Genomic DNA, 21,586 nt, shown 5'->3' with positions numbered 1-21,586 from the left:
AGAGTTGGGTCTCCTCTGATTCGGGCTGTGAGCTCATTCTAAAAACTACCACTGTTGCCAGAGGAACAAGAGGCCCCGATGGACTGGTGTAGAAGCAAAGGGCAGAGCCAACTTTATTGCAACCACTTGGGGGATGTTGCTGGAAAGAGGGGACAGTGGCTATGGGGTGGGTAAGCCCCAGGCGCTGCCGCACCCCCAGCTCCGTGCACTGCATCCACATGACCACTCCTCAAAATCAACATGTGGCTCCTGGGAGTGGGACGAGGTGTGGATCGCTTGGCCCTAACACCTCTGCTGAGGTGCATGACAAGGTCTGCTACCAAGCGTCATGTTGACTTTCCAGTAAAGAAGACATTTTTTTCTTTTTAATTTGAAAGAGTTATAGAGAGAGAAGGAAAGAGAGAATGAGAGAGAAAATCCAAAATGACTCCATGGTCAGAGTGAGCTTCTCCGAAGCCAGGAGACTGGAGCTTCTTCAGGTCTCTAATGTGTGTGCAGGGGCCCAAGCACTTGACCATCCTCCGTTGCCTTCCTGGGACATAAACAGGGAGCTGGATGGGAAGTGGAGCAGCTGGGACTCCAGCTGGAGCCCATTTAGGATGCTGGCACTATAGACCATGGGACAGGCCTCTCAGCTTTCTTCTAACTAAACAACTTGATAGAAACTTTCTTTTCTGTCATTTGATATTTTTTGTGTGTACATTGGGCTCAGTTGCCTTTGTACTATGTCTGGTCTTTCTTACCCTAGCAAATATTGCAATAAACCCAGATGGGCGTGTTGTGGGGTAGGCAGCTAGTTCAGGGTCACCAGCCTGGAAGCCACTCCCCCGCCACCTAGGTGCTCCCTCCTGCCCACCTGTGACTCACCTATCTGGCCTGGAACCTGAGAGGGGGTGGGATTGTGTTGTTGTGTAATCATGCCCCTCACAAGCCCCTTAAAGGCTCACGGCGGGGAGGGAACCGTGCTCTGTCTCTGTTCTGTGCTTCTGTCACTCTAGCACTCCGACTCTGGCCTCCCCAGTACCTCTGAGGACAGGCAGCCCCTGAGCACGGCCCCTGTGTGTCTATTCCTCACCCTCTGTTCACTGCTTGGGCGGGACAATGAAGATAGCAATGCTAAGATGCTTTGAGAGTTCCAGGAGGGGTGAGGCCTCGCAGTGATGGAATGTGGGCAGAGAAGCCAGGGAAAGGTGAATGTCTGTGGCTTTGTAAGCGTGTCCAGGTTATTCGTTGCATGTCTCTTAGGATCACTTACATTGCTGGGGAAGCTGAGATGTAGGTCTTGAGCTTAACGGATGGACTTGAGGGTAATGACCATTTGTTCCTCTTGGGGTTACGATTGACTGGATTGCCATATGGATTTGTGCTTTGCTATTTCTAGTGGGCCCTGTTATCACCAACCTTGGTTAATAAAGACTCCCTAATAAACCTTGGACATGTCTGGCGTGATCTCGCTCGCAGCCCACAACAAGGTGAGCGCAACCTCTCACCTGACACCTACCTGGCGGCATTGTGCGTCTGCTGCCGCCTCCCACTGCTCTTATTCTCGTGGTTTTCCCAAGAAGGGGTTGTGGCAAGACCTTCCTAAAGGGCTTGGGCACGGGTACTATTCCATGCACCAACATCATTTTGCCAAGAAAATGGCACAGTCTTTGGGACAACCACCAGGCAGTGAGATGGGGTGGTGGTTTGGCAAGGCAATTTTTAAAGATTTTTAAGCATTGTTATTGGAAAGTCAGATATACGGAGAGAAGAAAAGACAGAGAGGAAGATCTTCTGCCTGCTGTTTCACTCCCCAAGTGGCTGCAATGATTGGAGCTGTGCTGATCTGAAGCCAGGAGCCAGAAGCTTCTTTCGGATCTCCCACATGGGTGCAGGGTCCCAAGGCTTTGGGTCGTCCTTTCCCAGTGCTACAAGCATGCAGCTGGATGGGAAGCAGGGCTGCTGGGACACGAACCGGCGTCCATCCCAGCATGTGCAAGGCGAGGACTTCATCTGCTAGGCTACCGCGCTGGGCCCTTTGCAAGGCAGCTTTACAATCTGACCATTCTTTGTGGCCTTTTTGAACGTCAACTACAATGACCAAAAGTAAGAGCTGCTGGCGGGACTGTCCCAGGCTCGGCCATGCAGAAGTGGAGCTGCTGGACCAATGGAATGAGGACTGATCCGTCGAGGGGCCCTGATTGGTTGATGGTGCAGTCATGTGCCACCTGCGTGCCGGCTGTCTCCAGCCCTGGCTTGGCAGATTTTCCGGAGACATCTGGCAGCAAGGCTCCCGGGCAAGGAGGCTCACCAGGACAGCTCGATGAGCGGAGCCAGCGTGTTTCAAAGAAAAGTGTATTTTCATTAACTAGCCTCCGAGCTTTAATTATATGTTCAGAGAACACAGTAAAAATTTATTTCTAAATATTTGGCAGCCAAGGTTGAAGGCAGGGTGTATGTGTGTCCAACATGTTGCATGTGTTTTAAATAAACCAGCACCTTCCCCTGTAAAAGGAAGCGGAGGATTCTCTCCGGAGACTTTGCACTTTAATTTTTAGCAACAGGATGTGTTTCTAAATACTGTTAACATATCAAAAGGGGAATGTGTAGTCAAAGGGTTTAAAATTGTTATCAAAGCAATTGCAAAGCAAATGAGGTGGCTTTTTTTTTTTAGGAGGGCGGTGTCTGAACACAGGAAGCCAAATCCCCACTGAAGATGAAAAGCAGAGTTGGCGGCTGAGATTCCGTGAACTTGGACGTTGCCCCTCCCCATTCACAGTTTATAATCACAGTTATCATGGAACCATTAAAAGCCTATTAACTTGAATTCCCACAATTCCTTGAGGGCAAGGGCAGAGAGAGGAGTGGAGAGAGAGCAAAATAAGTTTGAATGTAAATGGAACACAACATTTGACAGGAGACAGTCTTTTAATTACGCCAGCGACAGAAGATGTCTCAGGGATGTGTCTGTCCCAGCAGATGGCTGACAAGGGAGGCTTGCCACAAGAAGTCTTGGGGCGCCCTGCGCGGCTCCGGAAGGATTTCTCTGTGGAGAGACGGCTGGGGGCTGGAGAGGGCGTCCGGGCCTTGGGAGGAGGAGGACAGAGGGCCTGCTGAAATGGGGGCTGCTGGTAAGGCTGCCCAGACACACCACACGCTGCAGCGCGGTGGACGGAATCGGCTCAGACGGAAGCCTGGCCTCAGCCTGAGGCAGCGAACGCCCAGCAGACACCGGGCTATTGTCATGTGAGAAATTTGATTTCGTGTTTTCCGCAGTTCAGTGCCTTCGCTGACATTTCCCCTAACAATGCTATTATGTGCTGGAGCAGGTGCCGGGCATCACGAAGCTGTCCTGTGACTTCAGATGAGACGGAGTGTTCTTATCTCGCCACAGAACAATTAGATGCATCCAATTACTTAAAAAAATAACCATACAGCTGTGAGGTGCGTGTGTGCCAATGACAGCCTGAGTCCAGCTCTCCGAGCCCACCCGAAGGAGGTGGACACCCGTGACTGGACGCAGGTCCCGCTGCACTAACTGCACACAGTGGCTGTGCACCCAGACCTGCCTTGGCCTTGGGCTGGACCTGAGCTGCTGAGAGGGAAGTGATCTCTCTGCCATCTGAAAGAACCAGTTCCAATCAATCCACCCTCACCTTAAGTGAGTTCTTCCTGCGTGAATTACCCGGATTCACTGCCCAGCTTGATCTCATTCCCGGGGTGGATAAAGCAAATGACTCGGTCCGGAGGGAGAGGGTTATTGACTAAGTGCTTAATTAGGTACACAGCCCTTACGCAGCCATTCCCATGCCGTCGAAACGCCTGGACCGTGGCGTGGCAAAACCAGGAACTGCCTGGACACTCGGTTGCCTGAGCTGCAGGTGTCGGCATGGAAGCTGGGGACGAGAACGCTGCGATGTGCTCTCACTGACATGCCAAGACCTCGCCCATGCCGTGGGGTCCGCTGGGAGAAAGCTCTAGCTGCACAGCGCTGTCTAGAAACTTCCAAACCTCAGAGGGAGACTTTCTTCATTAGTGCTGAGCAAATCCACCCTTGGAGCCTGACTTTGGCTCAAATCTGTGAACTCTGACACTACACGCACCGCAGCCCAATCAAATGTCACAGGTTCTGAGGAGGCTTCTGTGTCAGTCTGCAGGTGCAGTCAAACATGTCCAGGGGCCACCGTCCATCCGTTGCCCCGTTGCCCTTGGAACCAAAGGTGTGTGGATGCAGGCAGGGCAAAGGCGTGCCTCTCTGCTCCCCAAGGCAGAGCGTCTCAGATATCCGTGGACACACACATCGCCTGGACCTGGGACACAGGTGGAGGTGGAGTGGGTATGGAGAAGGTGCTAAGTTTCTGAATTTCTAGAAGGTTCCAGGATAGAACTGATGCTGCTGGCCAAGTTGAAGTCTTGGTGGAAGGAGGGCTCACACCATCACTGCCAACTCACACAGAAGTGGAAAGGAGAATAAAATCAGACAGGTGCTGTTGCAGTGATGATGCGTGCGCGGCTGGGCGGAGGCAGCAGGCTGCACAGAGAACAAGGCCGGCATCCCCTGAGCCAAGTGGCCTCCCTAGGCCGGTTTCCCTTCCGTTCCCTGCTGTGTCCTCTACCAAACCAATCAAGCAGGGGGAGGCAACAGGGTCAGATTTGACACCGTGTGTCCTTCCTTCTGCTTTTTCACGACACACCCTGGGGACAAAAGCGCCCTGGAATGTGAAGAAAGCAGGGACAAATGCAGGTTCACGTGCAGTAGTTTAACAGAGCTGGTGAGCCCTGCATCCCTGCAGAACCAGAGACAATGAGGTCGGAAGCCAGGACTGAGCCCAAGCCCGTCCCTTGCGATGTTGTCTTCTTACTATCTCTGCAACAAGGCTCTTAAAAAACTAGTTCACCATTTCTTGTCATGTTGATGAAACTTCAATATGTTTTTCAGCTCAGAAATAGAGAGTACAGGGAGGCTGGAACAGGCCAACCTCTTCGCTCGTCTGGGGCTCCTGCCACCCAGCCTCTCTTTCTGTGTGGTATAGAGCTGAACTCTCCAGCAAGCCCCAAGTGCCAGGGAAAGCTCTGTTGTTCTGTTTCCTGGTGCTGGAGCCGGGGGTTTTTCACCCTGGCATCCTCTGGGTAGGGTCCCACGTGGGATGGCTGCTGCCTGGGGTTGTGTCCTGCTCAAGTTGTAAGTGGTCAGGAGTGGCCATATTTGCGTGGGTAATAACAACACCATGAGGACACAGGCCTACGTGCCAACAGGAATGAAATGCCCCAGAAAGGGACAGGCATGTATCAAAGTATTTCTACCTGTCATTTGCAAAATGTACAGAAAAAACATGACACACTCACTGCACGTTAGGGTGTCTTAGTGCTAAGGAGCTGTTGTTATTTTCATTGTCGCCTGGTCTGTGCCTCCTCCTGACCTTGAATAGCTAGTCAAGGTCACAGAAGACAGGCCAGGCGCCCGTCATTGCTGTCAGCCCTGCCTGCATCCGCTGCCCTCCTGCTCCTTCTCCATCATGGCTTGTCCTGCACGCTCCCTCTGGCCCCACGCCTGCTTCTCCTGCCAACGTCAGCTTCTGACAGGTGGCTGGCTACCTGGGAACTTCTCTCCTTCATTTCTTTACTTGTCGGATTTGCTGAGGCTCCCGTCACATGCTGTGGAGAACCTCCCATAGAGTCCCCCACCAGGCGGTGATGTACCCGCTGTGCCCACTGCTGTGTTCCGACACCTTGCTGGATCGCTGCAATTCTCTGAGCAGCCAATTCTCCAAATGATCCGATTTCCAAGCGCTTTCCCAGAGGCGATTTGCAAAGTTATTAGTGATTCATGCCTCAGCAAAGACATCAGACATCCAGCACGTTCAGGTGTCCCAGAGGTCGGCAGGGTCAAGGGTGCCTTAGATATGTCGCGGTGGGTTTGTACCTCTAGGTTGAGTGAGCTTTTCTAGTTGGGTGACTTGTCCTTGCCTTGCAATTAGTCTTAATTGTTTCCATCCAGGGCCAGACGTTGTTTTATGCAGGTGAGAGGGGAAAGAATGAACAGGAATCCTCTTGCAAAGGCACCACCTGGCAATTTTGCAGGGTCAGGAATTGCAGTAGAATGAACTCTGCTGGATGCTGGCATTGACCATGGCCTGGGGCCCGGTGGGTTCTTGTGTGGGTTATGCTGTTGGTGGATGAGTCGTTGCTTCTCTGGAACTTGGGTTTCTGCTCTGCAAGTGGAGACAGTTACCACACCTGCCTCTGTTTCCATGGGTGTCCCAGCAGGGAGATGATTCTAAGAGGGTCCCTTCTCAGAGATGCAGCCCTCTGGGGTCACATGGACAGGAAATCTTGTCTGCCCACAGGCCAAAGGGGCTGACAGAGGAGCTGTTAACACCAAGCGGGCCTGGTGCAGTGGCCTAGCGACTAAAGTCCTGGTCTTGAATACACTGGGATCCCATATGGGCACTGGTTCTAATCCCAGCTGCCCCACTTCCCATCCAGCTCCCTGCCCGTGGCCTGGGAAAGCAGTCGAGGACGACACAAAGCCTTGGGACCCTGTACCTGCATGAGAGACCCAGAAGAAGCTCTTGGCTCCTGGCTTCGGATTGGCTCAGCTTCGGCCGTTGTGGCCACTGTGGGAGTGTATCATCAGATGGAAGATCTTCCTGTCTGTCTCTCCTCTGTGTATATCTGACTTTCCAGTAAAAATAAATAAATCTTCAAAACCAAAACCAAAACCAAACACCAAGCGAGCTGGGACTGGGGGATGACAACTTTTCTACACGATGGCCTCTTAGAGGCAGAGCCTGGGCAAGCAGAGCTGCGCCCCAGTGGTCCAGGAGGGAGCCTCCCTGCACACCTTGGCCCAGCTCCATGCTCGGTGAGGGACCCGAAGCCTGGGGGCGGCAGTGCTTAGCCCTGTGGCACTGGGAGCTCGTACTAACGATGCTGTGGAAGTGCCCTGTGGGCGCCATGCATGTTTCCTCAGCCTGGTGGAATCCGCAGTGAGAGCAGCTTATGCCCCATGGCGGCATGCTTCATACTGCCCCTGCCTAGCTGGCTCTTGGAGCCCCCTGAGGGAAGTGAGACCTTTCCCTGCTAGAACCCAGGGAAGCTCTGGTTACAGATTTGAGAGCCACCATCTGCTGGCTTATTCCTCAAATGACTGCAACAGCTGGGGCTGGGCCAAGGTGAAGCCAGGAGCCAGGAACCTCCTCCACGTGGGTGCAGGGGTCCAAGCCCTGCAGCCGTCCTCTGCTGCTTTTGCAGTCACATTAGCAGGGAGCTGGATCCAGTGGTTGGCTAGCGGCTGCTACAGGATGCTGGCGTGGCAGGCAGCGGCTCACCCTCTGCACCACACGTGATGGTTGACATCACAGTAGCAAGAGGACGCTGCCCCTCTGGCGTCAACCTCTGCCTGGATCAGAGGAGGTCCTTGTCACCACCGTGGCAACTCCGGCTCGGGTAAGGTGCAACTCAGAGGCCCTGAAAACCGACCCTGATCCCTCCATCCTGGACTCGGCACCACCTTGAATGTATGCTTACCATAAATCCCCTAGTCCTGGCCCCTTTGAGGCCCACTTGCCTAAAAAGCTTAGTGACCTTCGAGTGCCCCACCAACCCCTGAGGCATCTGTCCCTGGCGTCACCTACAACGGCATCTCCACTTACCCACCTCGAGGCTACAGAGGCTCCTTTTGCTTGTGCACAGGCTCGCTCTCTCTCTCCTCTCTCTGCTCTCAGCTCTTTCTGCTCTTCTCTCTGTCTCTGCTCCCACGTTCTCCCTGTCCCACAGCTACCACTGTGGAAATGAAAACCTCCCGTGTGGCTCACTTACTGTGTCTGGCAACTTGGGTTTGTGGCAAAACAAAACAAAAAAACAAACAAAAAAACCTGACAGCTAGAACCTCCAGGAAGCTGCACCGGAGAAGCTGGGGTTGCGGACATACATCGTTAGCAAAAGAGTCAGACAGACCCTGTAGATGTTTGCTCCAACCTTTATACAGAAGAACCGAGAGCATGGTGGAACAGTGTGCTCTTACAAGGAGACAGGGAAGCGGGAGCATCCCTGGGCGGAAGCGAGTGAGGTGGTCTCAGGGTGTGTGGGCACCAGGCAGAAGTGAGGTGGTCCCAGTGAGTGTGGGCACCAGGCAGAGGTCGGGTCCCAGGACAGCCTTTGGAGTGAGGTGGTCTCAGGGTGTGTGGGCACCGGGCAGAAGTGAGGTGGTCCCAGTGTGTGTGGGCACCGGGCAGAGGCCGGGTCCCAGGACAGCCTTTGGGGCCTGGAGGAGGCCGCATGGAGAGGCCCGAGCTCTGGAGCAGCTGACCCACACAGTGCTTTGACTCAATCCATTGGCCACGTGATCCCTGCTCTCATCTGCTCACCTTACAGGTTGTCATGGAGAACCGAGAAACACATGGGCAAGTGTTCACACCACCTGCATGTGGTTGTGATTCCTTAATGCCCCTTCTTTGCCTCTGTGCAATCATGGGCAGTTGGGAGCACCTGTGTGTCCCACGGTGGGAAACAGGTGCGGAGCCAGTGCTCATGGACACACAGGTGCTACTGACAAGATCAGGGTCACCCCAGGTATGCAATTCACTTCTCTGACAACAAAGAGATTGGGTCAGACAGTTACCATGGGAACATCAACTCCAGGAGGGTACAAAAGGCTTGCCATTTTACCCTCACATTATCTTATCCTCACCTGTCTGGCCTGATCCTGAGGCTGTCCCAACCAGAGCCGAGGGCCCTGGGGCCGTGACTGGACTCAGTGCCAGAGCACCCAGGAAGGCTTAGAAGAGGGGCCTTGCCCATTGTGACACGCGTTTCCATTCCGTGGGCTTCCCCACCTGCTGGAGGCTGAGAAGTGAGGATCAGGAACCAGGAAGACTAGGGGCTGCCCAGAGAAGCTTCTGGAGTCTCGGAGGGGAGAGGGAGCCTGCATCAGCCCTTTCACTTCCTGGGGACGATGGCCAAAGGCAGACGCTTCAACCCACCCCTAGACAAGAACGGAAGATGGGTGAGAAAGATGGTGCTCCCTGGTACCTTTCTCTGCCATTTGAGTGTGCTTGAGGACACAACAGTGAGTTTGGATGCTGCTTCTGCAGTGTGACCTTGAACCAGCCACTTCATTGCACCTTGTCTGCCAAGGGGGAGCTCTCAGCTCCTGGAATGGGTGTGGGGAGGCACATGGGGAACATGGATGCAGTTCCGGAGCCTGTGGATGCCTGCTGGGCGACATTGCTGCCCGCCTCCTTTGGGTCTTGCTTCTAACACTTGTGTTCCTGGGCTGCTGTGGACATGACTACTGCCTACGTGGGGACGGCAGCTTGGTGTGGGGCCGGGCTCTTGATATATTTTTTTAATTTCCCAAGGGGTCCCCAGTGCGTGACATCGCGTGACAATGTTGTAGGAGGAACCTCTGAGCCAACTCTGCTGGCTCACGGCCTGCCACCTTGGCCTACCAGCCCATCAGTGTCCCGCGTCCAGCATGGGAAACTTTTGCTTCCCAGTCCCTGCCCTTTGCAGGCCCCCCTCTTCAGATGTCACTCACCAAGGGCAGGTGAGCCTGCCCACGGTGCTGCCAGTGTCAACAGGATCTTTTCTGTTTTAAAATTTCGTCAATTCATTCACTCAAGAAAGATTTGGGGGAGTCATGGGCACCAGTCAGCACCTGCACCCTGCTTAACAGACTCAGGGAGAGGCTGCCCCAGGATGGCCCGCTGGCAGCCTCAGCAGACAAATGCTAGAGCATCGTGTCCGGGGAGGATGCTTGGCCATGGACAACGTGGGGTATTCCTGAGTGTGAGCCCCAACTCCAGCTTCCTGTGGACACAGCTCCGGGAGAGCAGTGATTGGCTTGTGTAGCTGGGTTTCTGCCTTTCATAGAGGAGACAGGGTTCAGCTCCTGCCCAGCCCTGAGGAGAAAGCGAGAGACTGGGGATTCATGCTCTCGCTCTGTCTCTCCTTCAAATAAATAAGTGAAAAACAGAAATGGGCAGAACCCTGAAGAATTTGAGTTTGAAGGTTTTCAAAAACTTTTAAGAAGGTGTGCACTTTCACCAAACCTTAGCTGAATAATAGCCCAAGACTCAGTTTCTTTACCTGTGAGATGGGAACAGAGCATGCCAAGTGTGGAGTGCCATCGTGGGCTTAAGGAGGTGATTCATCCGAAAGTGCTCAGGGAGGCGTGAGAACAGAGCACACGCAGCTCTGAGAGACGTGGGCGCACGCACAGTGATTTTTACCACACGAGAACTTCCATTGCAAAGATTTAAAGTAGGAAGTAGTAACTGAAAGATACAAGTTAAATATTGATGCCACGTATACATAAAACAAAAATCCATGACCAGCTGAAACATACCGTACTTCAGAGTAAGAGGGTGAGACCGGGCAGATAAACAACACCAACATAATGGCCATAATGGCCCATGTAGTAGATACTTGGACACCAAATTGGAGTGTGGGTTCCCTGGCAGCCCGAGTGAAGTGGGAAAAGTGTCCAATGCACCATGGAATTGTCTATAGAGAGAAAACGTAAGCTGCTCAGACCAAGTAGCTTTTCACTTTTCTGTCATTTGTGTATCAGGACAGAATTTGGCATCATCAAAGCTGACTATGTGTCTTGGTTAAATCAAGGTTTCTATTTCTGAAGTAACTATACAACCCAGATGTTGGCTGTCAGGGCCAGGCCCAACTGTGGGCAGTGAGTCCACTGCCGGGAGATAAGGTGGTATTTGCCCTCAGATGCCCAAGGTAAGACGGGAGCAAAGACCGAAGGGGAGAGGTGGCAGCTCAGGACGCTGTCGCCCCAGCCCCGTAGCACTCAGGAGCTTTTCCAATGGGAGGAGAATCCGGGGACTGGTTAGCGCACTCAGTGGGTTTGGAGGACACATGATGACCCGAGACCAAGTCAGCTGGGTCTGCAGAATGGAGAGCAGATTGTGAATAGCTGGTTCCCTGGAGGATTGAGCCGGCCGGCAGTGTGGGCTAAGTCTACCTGAGTACGTTGACCCACTCCCGTCTCTTCTCCCAGGCTCTGAAATGGAGCCTCAGGGAAGGGTCTGAGCTCATTGTGTCCTCTCTTGGGAGTCAGATTTGAAACTGTCAAGACATGAAGCATCTCCCAGCACCTGCTGCTATGTTCCTACAATTTAGAATAATCAGCATATCGGGGTGCTGTACTCTGGGATGAAAGTCTTTGAACTCCTTCAAAGCCCAAACCACAACAATCAGACAGAACAGGACAGATACCCAAGACACCTGTTTGTTGAGTCACCCCTTTTCACTGGGAAAACAGAATCTTTCCTATGATCTCTGTCCCCCAAATGTTGCTCCTGATTCATTGGGTCACAAGGTTAATTTAGCTGAAAGGGAGTCTGGGCGGTATATTTTAAGCATCCCCATTACTTCTTCAAAAAAAATCAGGTTCTGTCCTAGGGGAAACGTGAGTGTCAGCATTTCACAGGTAGAGATTTATCACCCGCTTCTCTCAGAGCCCAGAAATGCAGCCCAGCATCCAGGTTTTAGGGGGAGAGAAACTGTCCCCCGCAAACACAATGTGAGCCTTTGGAGCGAGTCCTTCCTGCCGTTGGCACCTAAAAGCACAGGCAGACCAGTGCTGCTGACGAAGTTTCCCAGTTACTTGTAGACAAGTTGGGAGAATGAAGGAAATTGCTGGCTTCGAGGCAGCCTTGGCCATTTGGGAGGAGAATAATTGCCGTTTGAGGTGCCAGTCATTGCTGCCTTGCTGGTTGTAGTCTGGCTGCGGCCGGGTGGGGAAGGCTCATCCCACACATTTCCACCTTCCTACTTGATAGTGCAGTCACTAAGTGATTGAGTGCAGCAGAAATTTCACTGCCAACTAGTTAAAAAGCTATATTTCACGGTTACAATATCTAACAGAAGGGTTTATTTCACAGTTATCATGTCATAGCCATTAAATACATACTTTAAAAGAGTGAAATTAAAATGCTAGAGCCATTTTTACAGTTTTATTATTTTTTGTTCAGTGACATAGCCTCTAGGCTCGCAGAATACCAATGAGCTCAAGCTGGTTGTCCCTGAGCCAGGGAGAGCAGCCACTGCTGACGTAAGAACACTGCCACCACCCCGGTCTGACTCCTTCAGGCAATGGTGTTGGCAAAGCGGGACTGGAAGAAGGGCAAAGGGGAGGTGCCTAGGCAGAGGCCTTCTGTGTTGTTCTTATTTACCAAAGAGCTGCAGAGGCCAAGACGGCCCTTGGGGCATCTGTATCAGACCCAGAGGACCTGGGTCTGAGCTAGCACTCCCCTGCCTCAGATTCTGCTTCAGTGCATGCACACCCAGTGGGGCAGCAGGTGCTGGGGCACACACACCCAGTGGGGCAGCAGGTGCTGGGGCACGCACACCCAGTGGGGCAGCAGGTGCTGGGGCGTGCATGATGGGTTCCTGCCACCACATGAACGGACTCCTGGGCTCCTGGCTCAGTCCTGGTTGTTGAGGGCAAAGGAAAGTTAGTACGTAAAAATTTAAACATTGGTTGAAAACTTTTTTTAAAAGTTTCTTTTCTTTATTTGAAAGGCAGAATCCCAGTGAGAAGGGAGAGACAGAAATTGAGCATCCATCTCCTGATTCAGCCCACAAATGGCCGTGATGGCCAGGGCTGGGCCGGGCTACCCAGGAACTCCGTCCGTATCTCCTGTGTGGCTGCACCGTGGAGTGCTGTGCACCAAGGCTGGGCTCCAGAGAGTTAAAGGGAAGGGAGGTAGGAACCCCAGGAGAGTTTTTGCTTCCTTTCTTAAGTTTTTCTCTGTGGTTTCAGATGTTAAAACTAGGGATATGTATTACAGCTGTAATAAGAAACAAACACTTATTATTTGTTGTGGGAAAATAAAAAGAACAGCATGATGAACACACTTCTCCCAGAAAGAGTGGAAGGGTCCGAAGCCGCGGGGGCAGTCTTCCTCAGCCCTGGGTCACTTCCGGCTGCCTTTGTAGGGTCTGCACCATCAAGCCTGGTGGTTTCCTTCCCCATCTCCAGCCCTCCCCTCCCCACTGCTGGGCAGCCACTCGGACGCCTTGAACAGGACCATTTGCATCTGAATGTGTGCTTCTAATTAGGTATTATTTTGTGTGCCCAGATGATTTACATGAATAACACTGGGCTATGGATCTTCCTCTCTTTTTCTCACTCAGCACTGTACTGAAGAGCTCTATCCGTTGCCATGTGCCATCCACCTGCTGCCTCTCTTGGCTACTGGGAGTGTCCCCCCCCTCAGGTAGCGTAAGGACCCCACCTTGTCACAGAATGGTCCCCAGTTAATCACATGTGTGAGGACATTCACCAAAAGCCACTTGAGTGTACAGTCCTATTGTGGCTGGAGGAGGAATGCAAAGAGAATCCTGGTGTAGGCCAAGGGTGAACTCCGTCGAAGGAAGGGGGCCTGGCCTGAGGCCATCGGGGTGGGTTTAGCGGGGAGGAAGGGGACGAGTGTGAGCAGGAAGAAGCGGCTGAGGTTTTAGCACACTCTCTGGGTGCAAGTGTCACTAATCAAAGCTTTCCCATCATGTCGATTATTATTCCCATTTTACAGCTGAGGAGGCTAAGGCTGGAAAAAGTTAAGCTAAGCAGGAGAGGAAGCTGGCTTTAGGTCTGAATCTCTCACTGACAGCTTGGGCCCCGACCACGGGGGTGCCCCTGCCCCCTGCGCAGGCATTTCCACCTGGAGCCCGTCAGCTCTTCTCTCGTTAGGAGCATTCCTATTCCTTCTTCAGGCCTTGCTTTCTCTCGGAGATTTCTCCTTCCAAGCTCGCTCTGATGCGGTGGCTAGCTGGGATGAGCGGTGGTGGCTGAGGGGACGGGCAGGAATGAAGGGTGCAGGCTGTGGTTGCCTGGGACTACAGCTCTCACTGTGCCCTGCAGGAGTTGCTTGGATGAATTTGACTGCTGCCTCAAGGTTCCCCCAACTTTCTGGGGGAGCCCCGAAATCATCCAATGACAAATCAGTTTGTGTTCACACAGCCTGGCTCTCCTCACCCCAGCTTTACTCTGCCTAGTCCTCTTGGTGTAGGGAGACCCCCCCCCAGTTCCTTGGCCCCTCTCTTCTTATCCGGGGGCCTCCACCCTCCCTGCCCCTGGACTGTGGACCTGCAGAGCGCTGCAGTTGGCCGACCCCTATGATGTGGGCTGGATTCTGGGCTCCAGGTCCCGGAGGTTCCATGGCAAAAGGCTGCCCTCGCCTCTGTTGTCCCAGGTCTCTGAGCGTGCGCAGTCTCCGGGGACCCCATTCTCTTTACCAGGCTCGCAACGTTGCCAGCTCTGTGTGTGGTGGGAGTGGCCCTGTAACTGCAAACAACCAGCCCTGGTAGCTTGGGGCCACAACAGGGTTTTTGCCTTGGAAAGAATATTTGAAAATTAACAGAAGTGATGCCATTTCCCTTGTAAGCCAGAAGCACTCAAATCGCCTTTTAATCCCTTTGTGGAGGAAGCCCTGATGCTTGGCTTACAGATGCACAAGTGCCTGGTTTTAATCAAGGCCTCTGCTGTTTTCTAGTTCCCACACATTGGACTCACACAAAAGACGCCAGAATCCATCACCCGTGCCGCCATGAAGGAGCCCCTGTGCCCACAGGCGGCTGGACAGGTGCAGGGAGGGTTGCCGCCCATCTACAAGGTCCGGGAGAAAGTGAGTACCAAGCTCCGCCTGTGTTCTGTGCCCACTGTCCTGGCTCCTGCTGGTGGCCCTCTCAGCGTTTCTGTCCCATTGTGCCTTATAAGGACCTGGACCCTAGAGGACAGTGCTGTCCCCAGCTCACACTGGGTGACTGTGCAAACCTGAGCTGTCTGCAGCCGAAGTTGCTCCTGGTGCAACCCACTCGGTCATGCCCCCCCAACAAGCGGCACACTTCACACCCCTTGTCAGCCAGCGGCCCTGGCCCAGGCCCCCAGCTCCTGAGACTCTGCTGGTGGGATGAAGAAGAGGAAGTCCTGTGGAAGTCCTCTTCAGTGTTGGAGTCACGAGCCTGGTCACTGTTCCACCCTTGCTTCCCAGCAGGGCAGGATGAGGGTTTGACTCAGGAAGCTGGCACTGACCCCTGCTTGCCCGTGCTGTCTGCTGCAGCGCTGGGCTGCGTGGGGTTGGCTTCCTTCTGACACGGAACCTGACTGGGCTTCCTGATGTTCCCTCTTCTGCTTTCCAGCAGGCAACAAACAACAACTTTCCCTTCTCCCTGCACGACAACCGGCACACGTTCGAGAACTCTGGAACCTACCTCGACTCCGTGAGTGCTCCTTTCCAAATATGAATACAGTTGGGGGGCTGGGGAGTCACATCTGACCTCTGACCTTCTGGGATGGGCTGAGAACAGAGCACTCGCCTGAAAACTGCATCCAGACCAAAACACAGCAAGGTGTTAGACTGGCCTCCTGACGGTGTACGAAGTGGGCGCTCAGGGTGCCGCACGTCGGCCCCAGCCTCTGAATGGGTGTCCACGGACTTGATGCTGCTTCCTTCCCAGGGCTATGTGAGCTGTCCCATGAAGATCCGGCATGGGAGAAGGGATCACCAGTGTGTGTCTCGGGGTGACAGGGCCAGGATCCCCAAGGAGGGGATCTTACATGAGACAGGAATTCCCAAACAATGCCTCTCTCTCATGGGTGATGCTGTCCCTGGAGACTGCCGTCCGCTAGCGCTCGGCAGCAGTGAGCATCACTGTGAAACAGGAATATCGTGCAAACTGCAGGTGTCATGTAGAATTTTCCAGTGGCTACATTCAGTGAAATGAAAGAGGTGAAATTAATCTAACCAGATAACCACCCAAACCATCCATTCAATGAGTAATCCGTATTGATCGGCTCCTCTACATTCCTCTTAGCAAACTAAGTCTTCAAACTGCAGTTTGGGAGCTGGCCTTCGTCCAGGTCATTTTACACCACTTGGGATGCCCACACTCCACAAGCCCCAGCTCTGCTCAGCAGCTCAGCGTCCTGGGAAGCAGCAGGCGGCACAGGAGGAACCCCCGCCACCCATGTCGAAGGCCACTTTGAGTTCTTGGCTCCTGGCTCCTGACCCTTGGTGGGCGATGGGAGGGATGAAATGAAGGGAAAACTCTTTCTTTGGATCTCAGCTTTCAAATAAAAAAATCCAGTTTGGGGGCTGGCACAGTGGTGTAGTAGGCTAATCCTTTATCTGCAAGTGCTGGCATCCCATATGGACACCAGTTCATGTCCTGGCTGCTCCATTTCCCACCCCGCTCCCTGCTTGTGGCTTAGGAAAGCAGTAGAGGATGGCCAATGGCCTTAGACTTCTGCCACATGGGAAACCAGGAAGAAGTTCCTGGCTGCAGACCAGTCCTGCTCCAGCTGTTGTGGCCAGGTAGGGAGTGAATAGCAGATGGAAGATCAATCTCTCTATGTAACTCATATTTTCAAATAAAATAAATAGATCATAAAAATATCCAGTTTATGTTTTCCCCCTACATCCATCTCAGTTTGGAAGCCTCACATTCCAGTGCTCAGTAGCTGCTGTGTGACGTAGCTGTTGGTGTGACCTCCCGGAATGGTGATCTCAGGTACCAGGATGTACCAGGAGGGCTCTGAGAGTCTGCGCTGATGATGATGGTATCAGTTAATCACCAACGACTAAGCATTTACCATCAGCCGGGGCTTTGTGCTATTATCTCATTTAATCCACACATGAGCCCTCTGCATGGATTCAGAGATCAGGAAACCAAGGACCAGCAAAATCCAACAGCTGGCCCCAAGCTGCCCTTTCCAGCAACCTGCAACGTTGCAGTGAAGTCAGAGTGGCCGCCCTGGACAACCAGCTTGAACACACAGCTCCAGGCTCTGCCCTGCCTGCCTCTCCTATGCAAGGTGCAATCAAAGCAACCTCCGAGCTAGAAAAAACTCAAATTATGCAGCATTCCATAACATGAAAAGCAAGCTTCATAGCCTGTCTGCTCTGCTCACATTGGCACCTTGGGGATTCGCTGCCGAGGGGCTCAGCGAGCACCACTGAGAATTTCTGCCACTCACACACAGGTATAGCTGCATATTTTGCTAGTGATGCTCACAGGATCATGCCACATGGATGAAGCCAGGTTTGCAGCAGTCCCATAGGAAGTGCTGGAAGCCTCCTTTCTCAGTGTTCAACAAGGGTTGGCACAAAGTTGGGTTTCCGACTGGACAAAGCCTAGATAATGTTTACTCGGGAAACACGTGGCTTTGCCGTCCTTGTTACAGCTCCTATTTCTGTCCTGTTCATTCATCACGTAAGCTTTCTACCTCCTCTTGGGGGATTTACCTCAGGTGCTTTGTCCCAAATTCATGTAATTCTCTTCACATTTCCTGGTACAGTGTTTCTTAGGCTCCTTCATTTTGCCATTCATTCTTTAGAACTTTTGTTTTTTCAGCTGAATGCTAGTTTGGATCCTTGCAATTGTTTTTTTTTTTTGTTTTGTTAATGAAATCATTAAAATCATATTCTTCAGATTGGTTTTTATTTCCCAAAAGTGTTTCTAATTAAAGTCTTATTATTTTCTTCCATATAGTATATGATTTGATTTTAATTTCAATTTTTAAACAAAAAGCTTACAATGTTTTGAATTTTCTATGTGGTTGGAATTTTTAAAGATCATTTACTTGTCCTAGTATCCAGTTTTAAGGGTTATAGTAATTTTTTTTCAAAATATTTTTTATTTGTTGTGAAAGAGAGAGAGACAGACAGAGGAGGAGAAAGAGAGAGGGGGCGGGGAGGGAGAGAGAGCCCTTCGATTTGTTGATTCTCCAAACAGCTGCAAAAACTAGTCCTGGCCCAGGCCAAAACCAAAAGTCAGGAGCTTCAGCTGGGCTCTGGTGTGGGTGTAGGGGTCCCAGTGTGAGTTCCGGGGTCCTGGTGTGGGGGCAGGGGTCCCAATATAGGGGCAGGGGTCCCAGTGTGCGTGTAAGGGTCCCGATGTAGGGGCAGGGGGCCCAGTGTGCGTGTAGGGGTCCTGATGTAGGGGCAGGGGTCCCAGTATAGGGGCAGGGGTCCCAGTATAGAGGCAGGGGTCCCAGTGTGGGTGTAGGGGTCCTGATGTAGGGGCAGGGGTCCCAGTGTGGGTGAAGGGGTCCCAGTGTGGGTGTAGGGGTCCCAGTATAGAGGCAGGGGTCCCAGTGTGGGTGTAGGGGTCCCGATGTAGGGGCAGGGGTCCCAGTGTGGGTGCAGGGGTCCCAGTGTGGGTGCAGGGGTCCCAGTGTGGGTGAAGGGGTCCCAGTGTGGGTGCAGGGGTCCCAGTGTGGGTGCAAGGCTGCAAACACAGGGTCATCAGTTAATGCTCTTCCCTAACCATAGCAGGGAGCTGGGTTGGAAGTGGAGTAGCCAGGATGCAACTGGCACCCGTGGCGTTCCAGTCCCACCGGCAGTGGTATTGCCCATTACACCACAATGCCAGCCCCTTGTGGTAACTTTCATCGAGTGTAATTTCTGAGTTCTACTTCTTGGATGGCACAGATGAACTTTTCTGTTTTTTGGGGCACTTAATTTTAGTGATGTTTCATGGGTGTTGCTCAGGAGTTAGAGCCGGCACCTCACGTCACAGCCCCTGCTCCTGACCGTGGCTTCCTGCAGATGCAGAGCCTGCGGGTGAGGAGTAGTGATGATGGCCGACGTCCTGGGCTCCTGTCACTCGTGTGGGAGACCTGACTTGGCGTGTGAACCAGCAGGGAGAGCTAGCGTGCTCCCGCTCACCCTCTCACGGTGCTGTACTGTGACTCTGCTTCTCAAATAACGTTTAACGAGGATTATAGACTTTCTCATTGGCTGCAAAGTTTTAAATTCAGAGCTTAGTCATGTTATTCACATTTTCATACGTTTTTCTCCATCTCTGTCCTGGTCTGGCGTCTCTGCTTCTAAGGTGGTCCTTCTCTCTGCATTGTGTTATTCTGGTGGGTCTTGCGCTGTGGCAATGGCCCTCTCCGGCTGCTCTCAGCCCCGGCGTGCGGCCCTCTCACTCGGCTCTTGCTAAGATTTGCTGTTTATGTTACACCCTGTTTATCCTTTTCTTCATAAGTTATTTTGCTTCAGGCGTATCTTTTTTTTTTTAAAGATTTATTTATTTTTATTACAAAGTCAGATATACAGAATGGAGGAGAGACAGAGAGGAAGATCTTCTGTCCGATGATTCACTCCCCAGGTAACCACAATGGCCAGTGCTATGCCGATCTGGAGCCATGGGTACAGGGTCCCAAGGCTTTGGGCCATCCTCGACTGGTTTCCCAGGTCACAAGCAGGGAGCTGGATGGGAAGTGGAGCTGCTGGGATTAGAACAGGTGCCCATATGGGATCCCGGCACTTTAGCCACTGCGCCGGGCCTTCAGGTTTATCTTTTAAAGATAGAACACAATACAGTTTGAAAGAATCTGGGGCCAACACAGTGGCTCCACAGGCATTTAATCCTCCACCCGCAAGCACTGGCATCCCATATGGGCACAAGTTCGTGGCCTGGCTGCTGTACTTCTGATCCAGCTCCCTGCTGCGGTCTGAAAAGACAGCAGAGGATGGTCCAGGTCCTTGGGCCCCTGTGTCTATGTGAGAGACCTGGAGGAAGCTCCTGGCTCCTGGCTTTGGATTGGCGCAGCTCTGGCTACCATGGCCATCGGGGAGTGAACCAGTGGATGGAAAATCTTTCTCTGTCTCTTCTTCTTTCTGTGAATATTTAGCCCATTTTCATTACTGTGGTAACTTGCTGAGTTCTGTGCTTCCCTTGTGTCTCTTTCTCTCTCACTTCCCTCACCCTGCCCACCTCCCTCCCTGCTGCCCTGGTGAATTCTCATGGTTCCAGAATCTTCCACAGACACGCTTCAGCAAGTTGAGGCTTGGTGGTTTCCTTGCCTACGTCTTCCCTCTCCAGGTGTCTCCTGTTGGACTCGCATATCCTCGAGTGAGGACTTGCTGGCCTTGCCCCCAGCCCCCTGAGCTCCCTCTATCCTGCCCCGAGTTTTCCCAGCCTGGCTGATCTGGGCAGAGCAGAAGGGGTCTCTGATCCTGGGGGATTTCCTACATGCGACCCACATGTGAAAGAACATTTAATGACGTCTGTAATTACCTGCCCCTGTGAATGCTGGCGGACTCCTGCTGTGTCCCCGTGGGCGTTGGCATGGTCTGCGCAGCTGGCACAGCACCTTGTGTTTTAGTTCTCACCCAGTTAGAGACCTGTTCTGAGCACACCGTTGTTCTCAGGCTCATAGCAAGGTGCGTGGGGGGCAGGCTAGGGTGGAGAAAGAATCAAGGTAGGCAAGCTGAGGATGTGCTGGGGCCAAGGGCGCCACCCGCTGGGGTACAGGGCTGCTCCTTCCCTGGAAATCCAGTCCGCTCAGTTGACCAGAAGGCTGTGAGCAACATGCTGCTCCCCAGTGCTTGTCAAGCGTGGGTTCTTATTGTGTGTATGGAAACCTGTCTGTGTGGCACAGCTAGTGTTAATAAAGGCTTTGGGCCCGGCACCGTGGTGCGGCGGCTAAAGTCCTTGCCTTTAACGCTCTGGGGTCCCATATGGGCACCAGTTCTAATTCCAGCAACCCCACTTCCCATCCAGCTCCCTGCTTGTGGCTTGGGAAAGCAGTCGAGGACAGCCCAAAGCCTTGGGATCCTGTACCCATGTGGGAGACCCGGAGGAAGTTCCTGGTTCCTGGCTCCTGGCTCCGGAGCGGCGCAATGCCGGCCATTGTGGTCACTTGGGGAGTGAATCATCAGACGGAAGATATTTCTCTCTGTTTCTCCCCCTCTGTCTATATATCTGACTTTGTAATAAAAATAAATACATCTTTTTTTTTTTTTTTTTAAATAAGGGCTTCAGGATGAGGGACCTCGGGTGTTCTCCTAATTTTCTCTTTCTTCTTCCCCAGGGCCTGGGACGCAGGAAGGTCTCCCCTGATAAAAGGCAACATGTTTCCGAAAATTTCAACCTCTGGGCCTGTGACTACGTTCCATCCTGTCTGGATGGCTTCTCAAACAACCAGTTATCCTATGTCTATCGGGGGGCCAGGGTGGACCCCCATTTCAGGCGCTTTCCCAGACGCTATGATGATGTCTGGAGTACCTGCCGGCTCCTGCCCGAGTACAGCTGCCTGCCGGCTTTGAGAAAGAAGCCAAAAGTCAGGTGTGCTCCTCACAAAAGTGCCACTCCTCCCCTGGAACCCTGAGGCTGCAGCAGACACCTGACACTGAACAGCGTGCTTCCTGGTCCAGTGGGCCAGTTCCTCTTTGAAATGCTTTTCTGATTTTAGTAAGCTCGAAAAATCTTTCAAGTCCTTATAAAATAAATATGTGTGTAATGACACACATGCTTAAATACACTCTTAAGGTGGCTATCTTTGCTTTTGGGAGAATTTTTTAAAAAGTTTAATGCTACATAATATAATTACATTTTTACTTTGAAGTTTCAAAGACAGATAAACCAGAGGTTCCTCTTGATTTTGCCTCGTCTCCAATCCTTATCCTGTGCCCTGAGATCTGCTAACTGCTTGTTCTGATTCTGTGTGTTTACAATCATTTACCTGTGCATACACACAAGATTTGAATATGAAGTACGTCATGCAATATGTAACCTTCTATAACTTTCTTTTAAAAAAAAGATTTATTTATTTTTATTGCAAAGT

The 21,586-nt window shown here is 52.3% G+C and overlaps 1 protein-coding gene across 3 annotated transcripts; it reads left to right on the top strand.

The window, feature by feature from the left end:
• The first annotated feature begins 8,786 nt into the window (after positions 1-8,786).
• TEX36 (testis expressed 36) lies at positions 8,787-21,142 on the top strand. Of its 3 annotated transcripts, none has more exons than XM_058671614.1 (4): positions 8,787-9,001; positions 14,505-14,636; positions 15,154-15,231; positions 20,834-21,142. In XM_058671614.1, exons 1-4 carry the CDS (start codon positions 8,939-8,941, stop codon positions 21,128-21,130), a joined length of 570 nt encoding a protein of 189 aa, XP_058527597.1. In that variant the 5' UTR covers positions 8,787-8,938; the 3' UTR covers positions 21,131-21,142. The 3 variants fall into 3 exon arrangements, with proteins under 3 accessions (XP_058527597.1, XP_058527596.1, XP_012780954.2); XM_058671613.1 differs by having other exon boundaries at positions 8,790-9,001; positions 15,151-15,231; XM_012925500.2 differs by having other exon boundaries at positions 8,792-8,989; positions 15,151-15,231.
• The last annotated feature ends 444 nt before the right edge of the window (positions 21,143-21,586 follow it).

The sequence above is a fragment of the Ochotona princeps genome, chromosome 13 (assembly GCF_030435755.1).
Source record: "Ochotona princeps isolate mOchPri1 chromosome 13, mOchPri1.hap1, whole genome shotgun sequence".
NCBI lineage: Eukaryota > Metazoa > Chordata > Mammalia > Lagomorpha > Ochotonidae > Ochotona > Ochotona princeps.
This window is presented reverse-complemented; position numbering and strand designations above follow the sequence as displayed.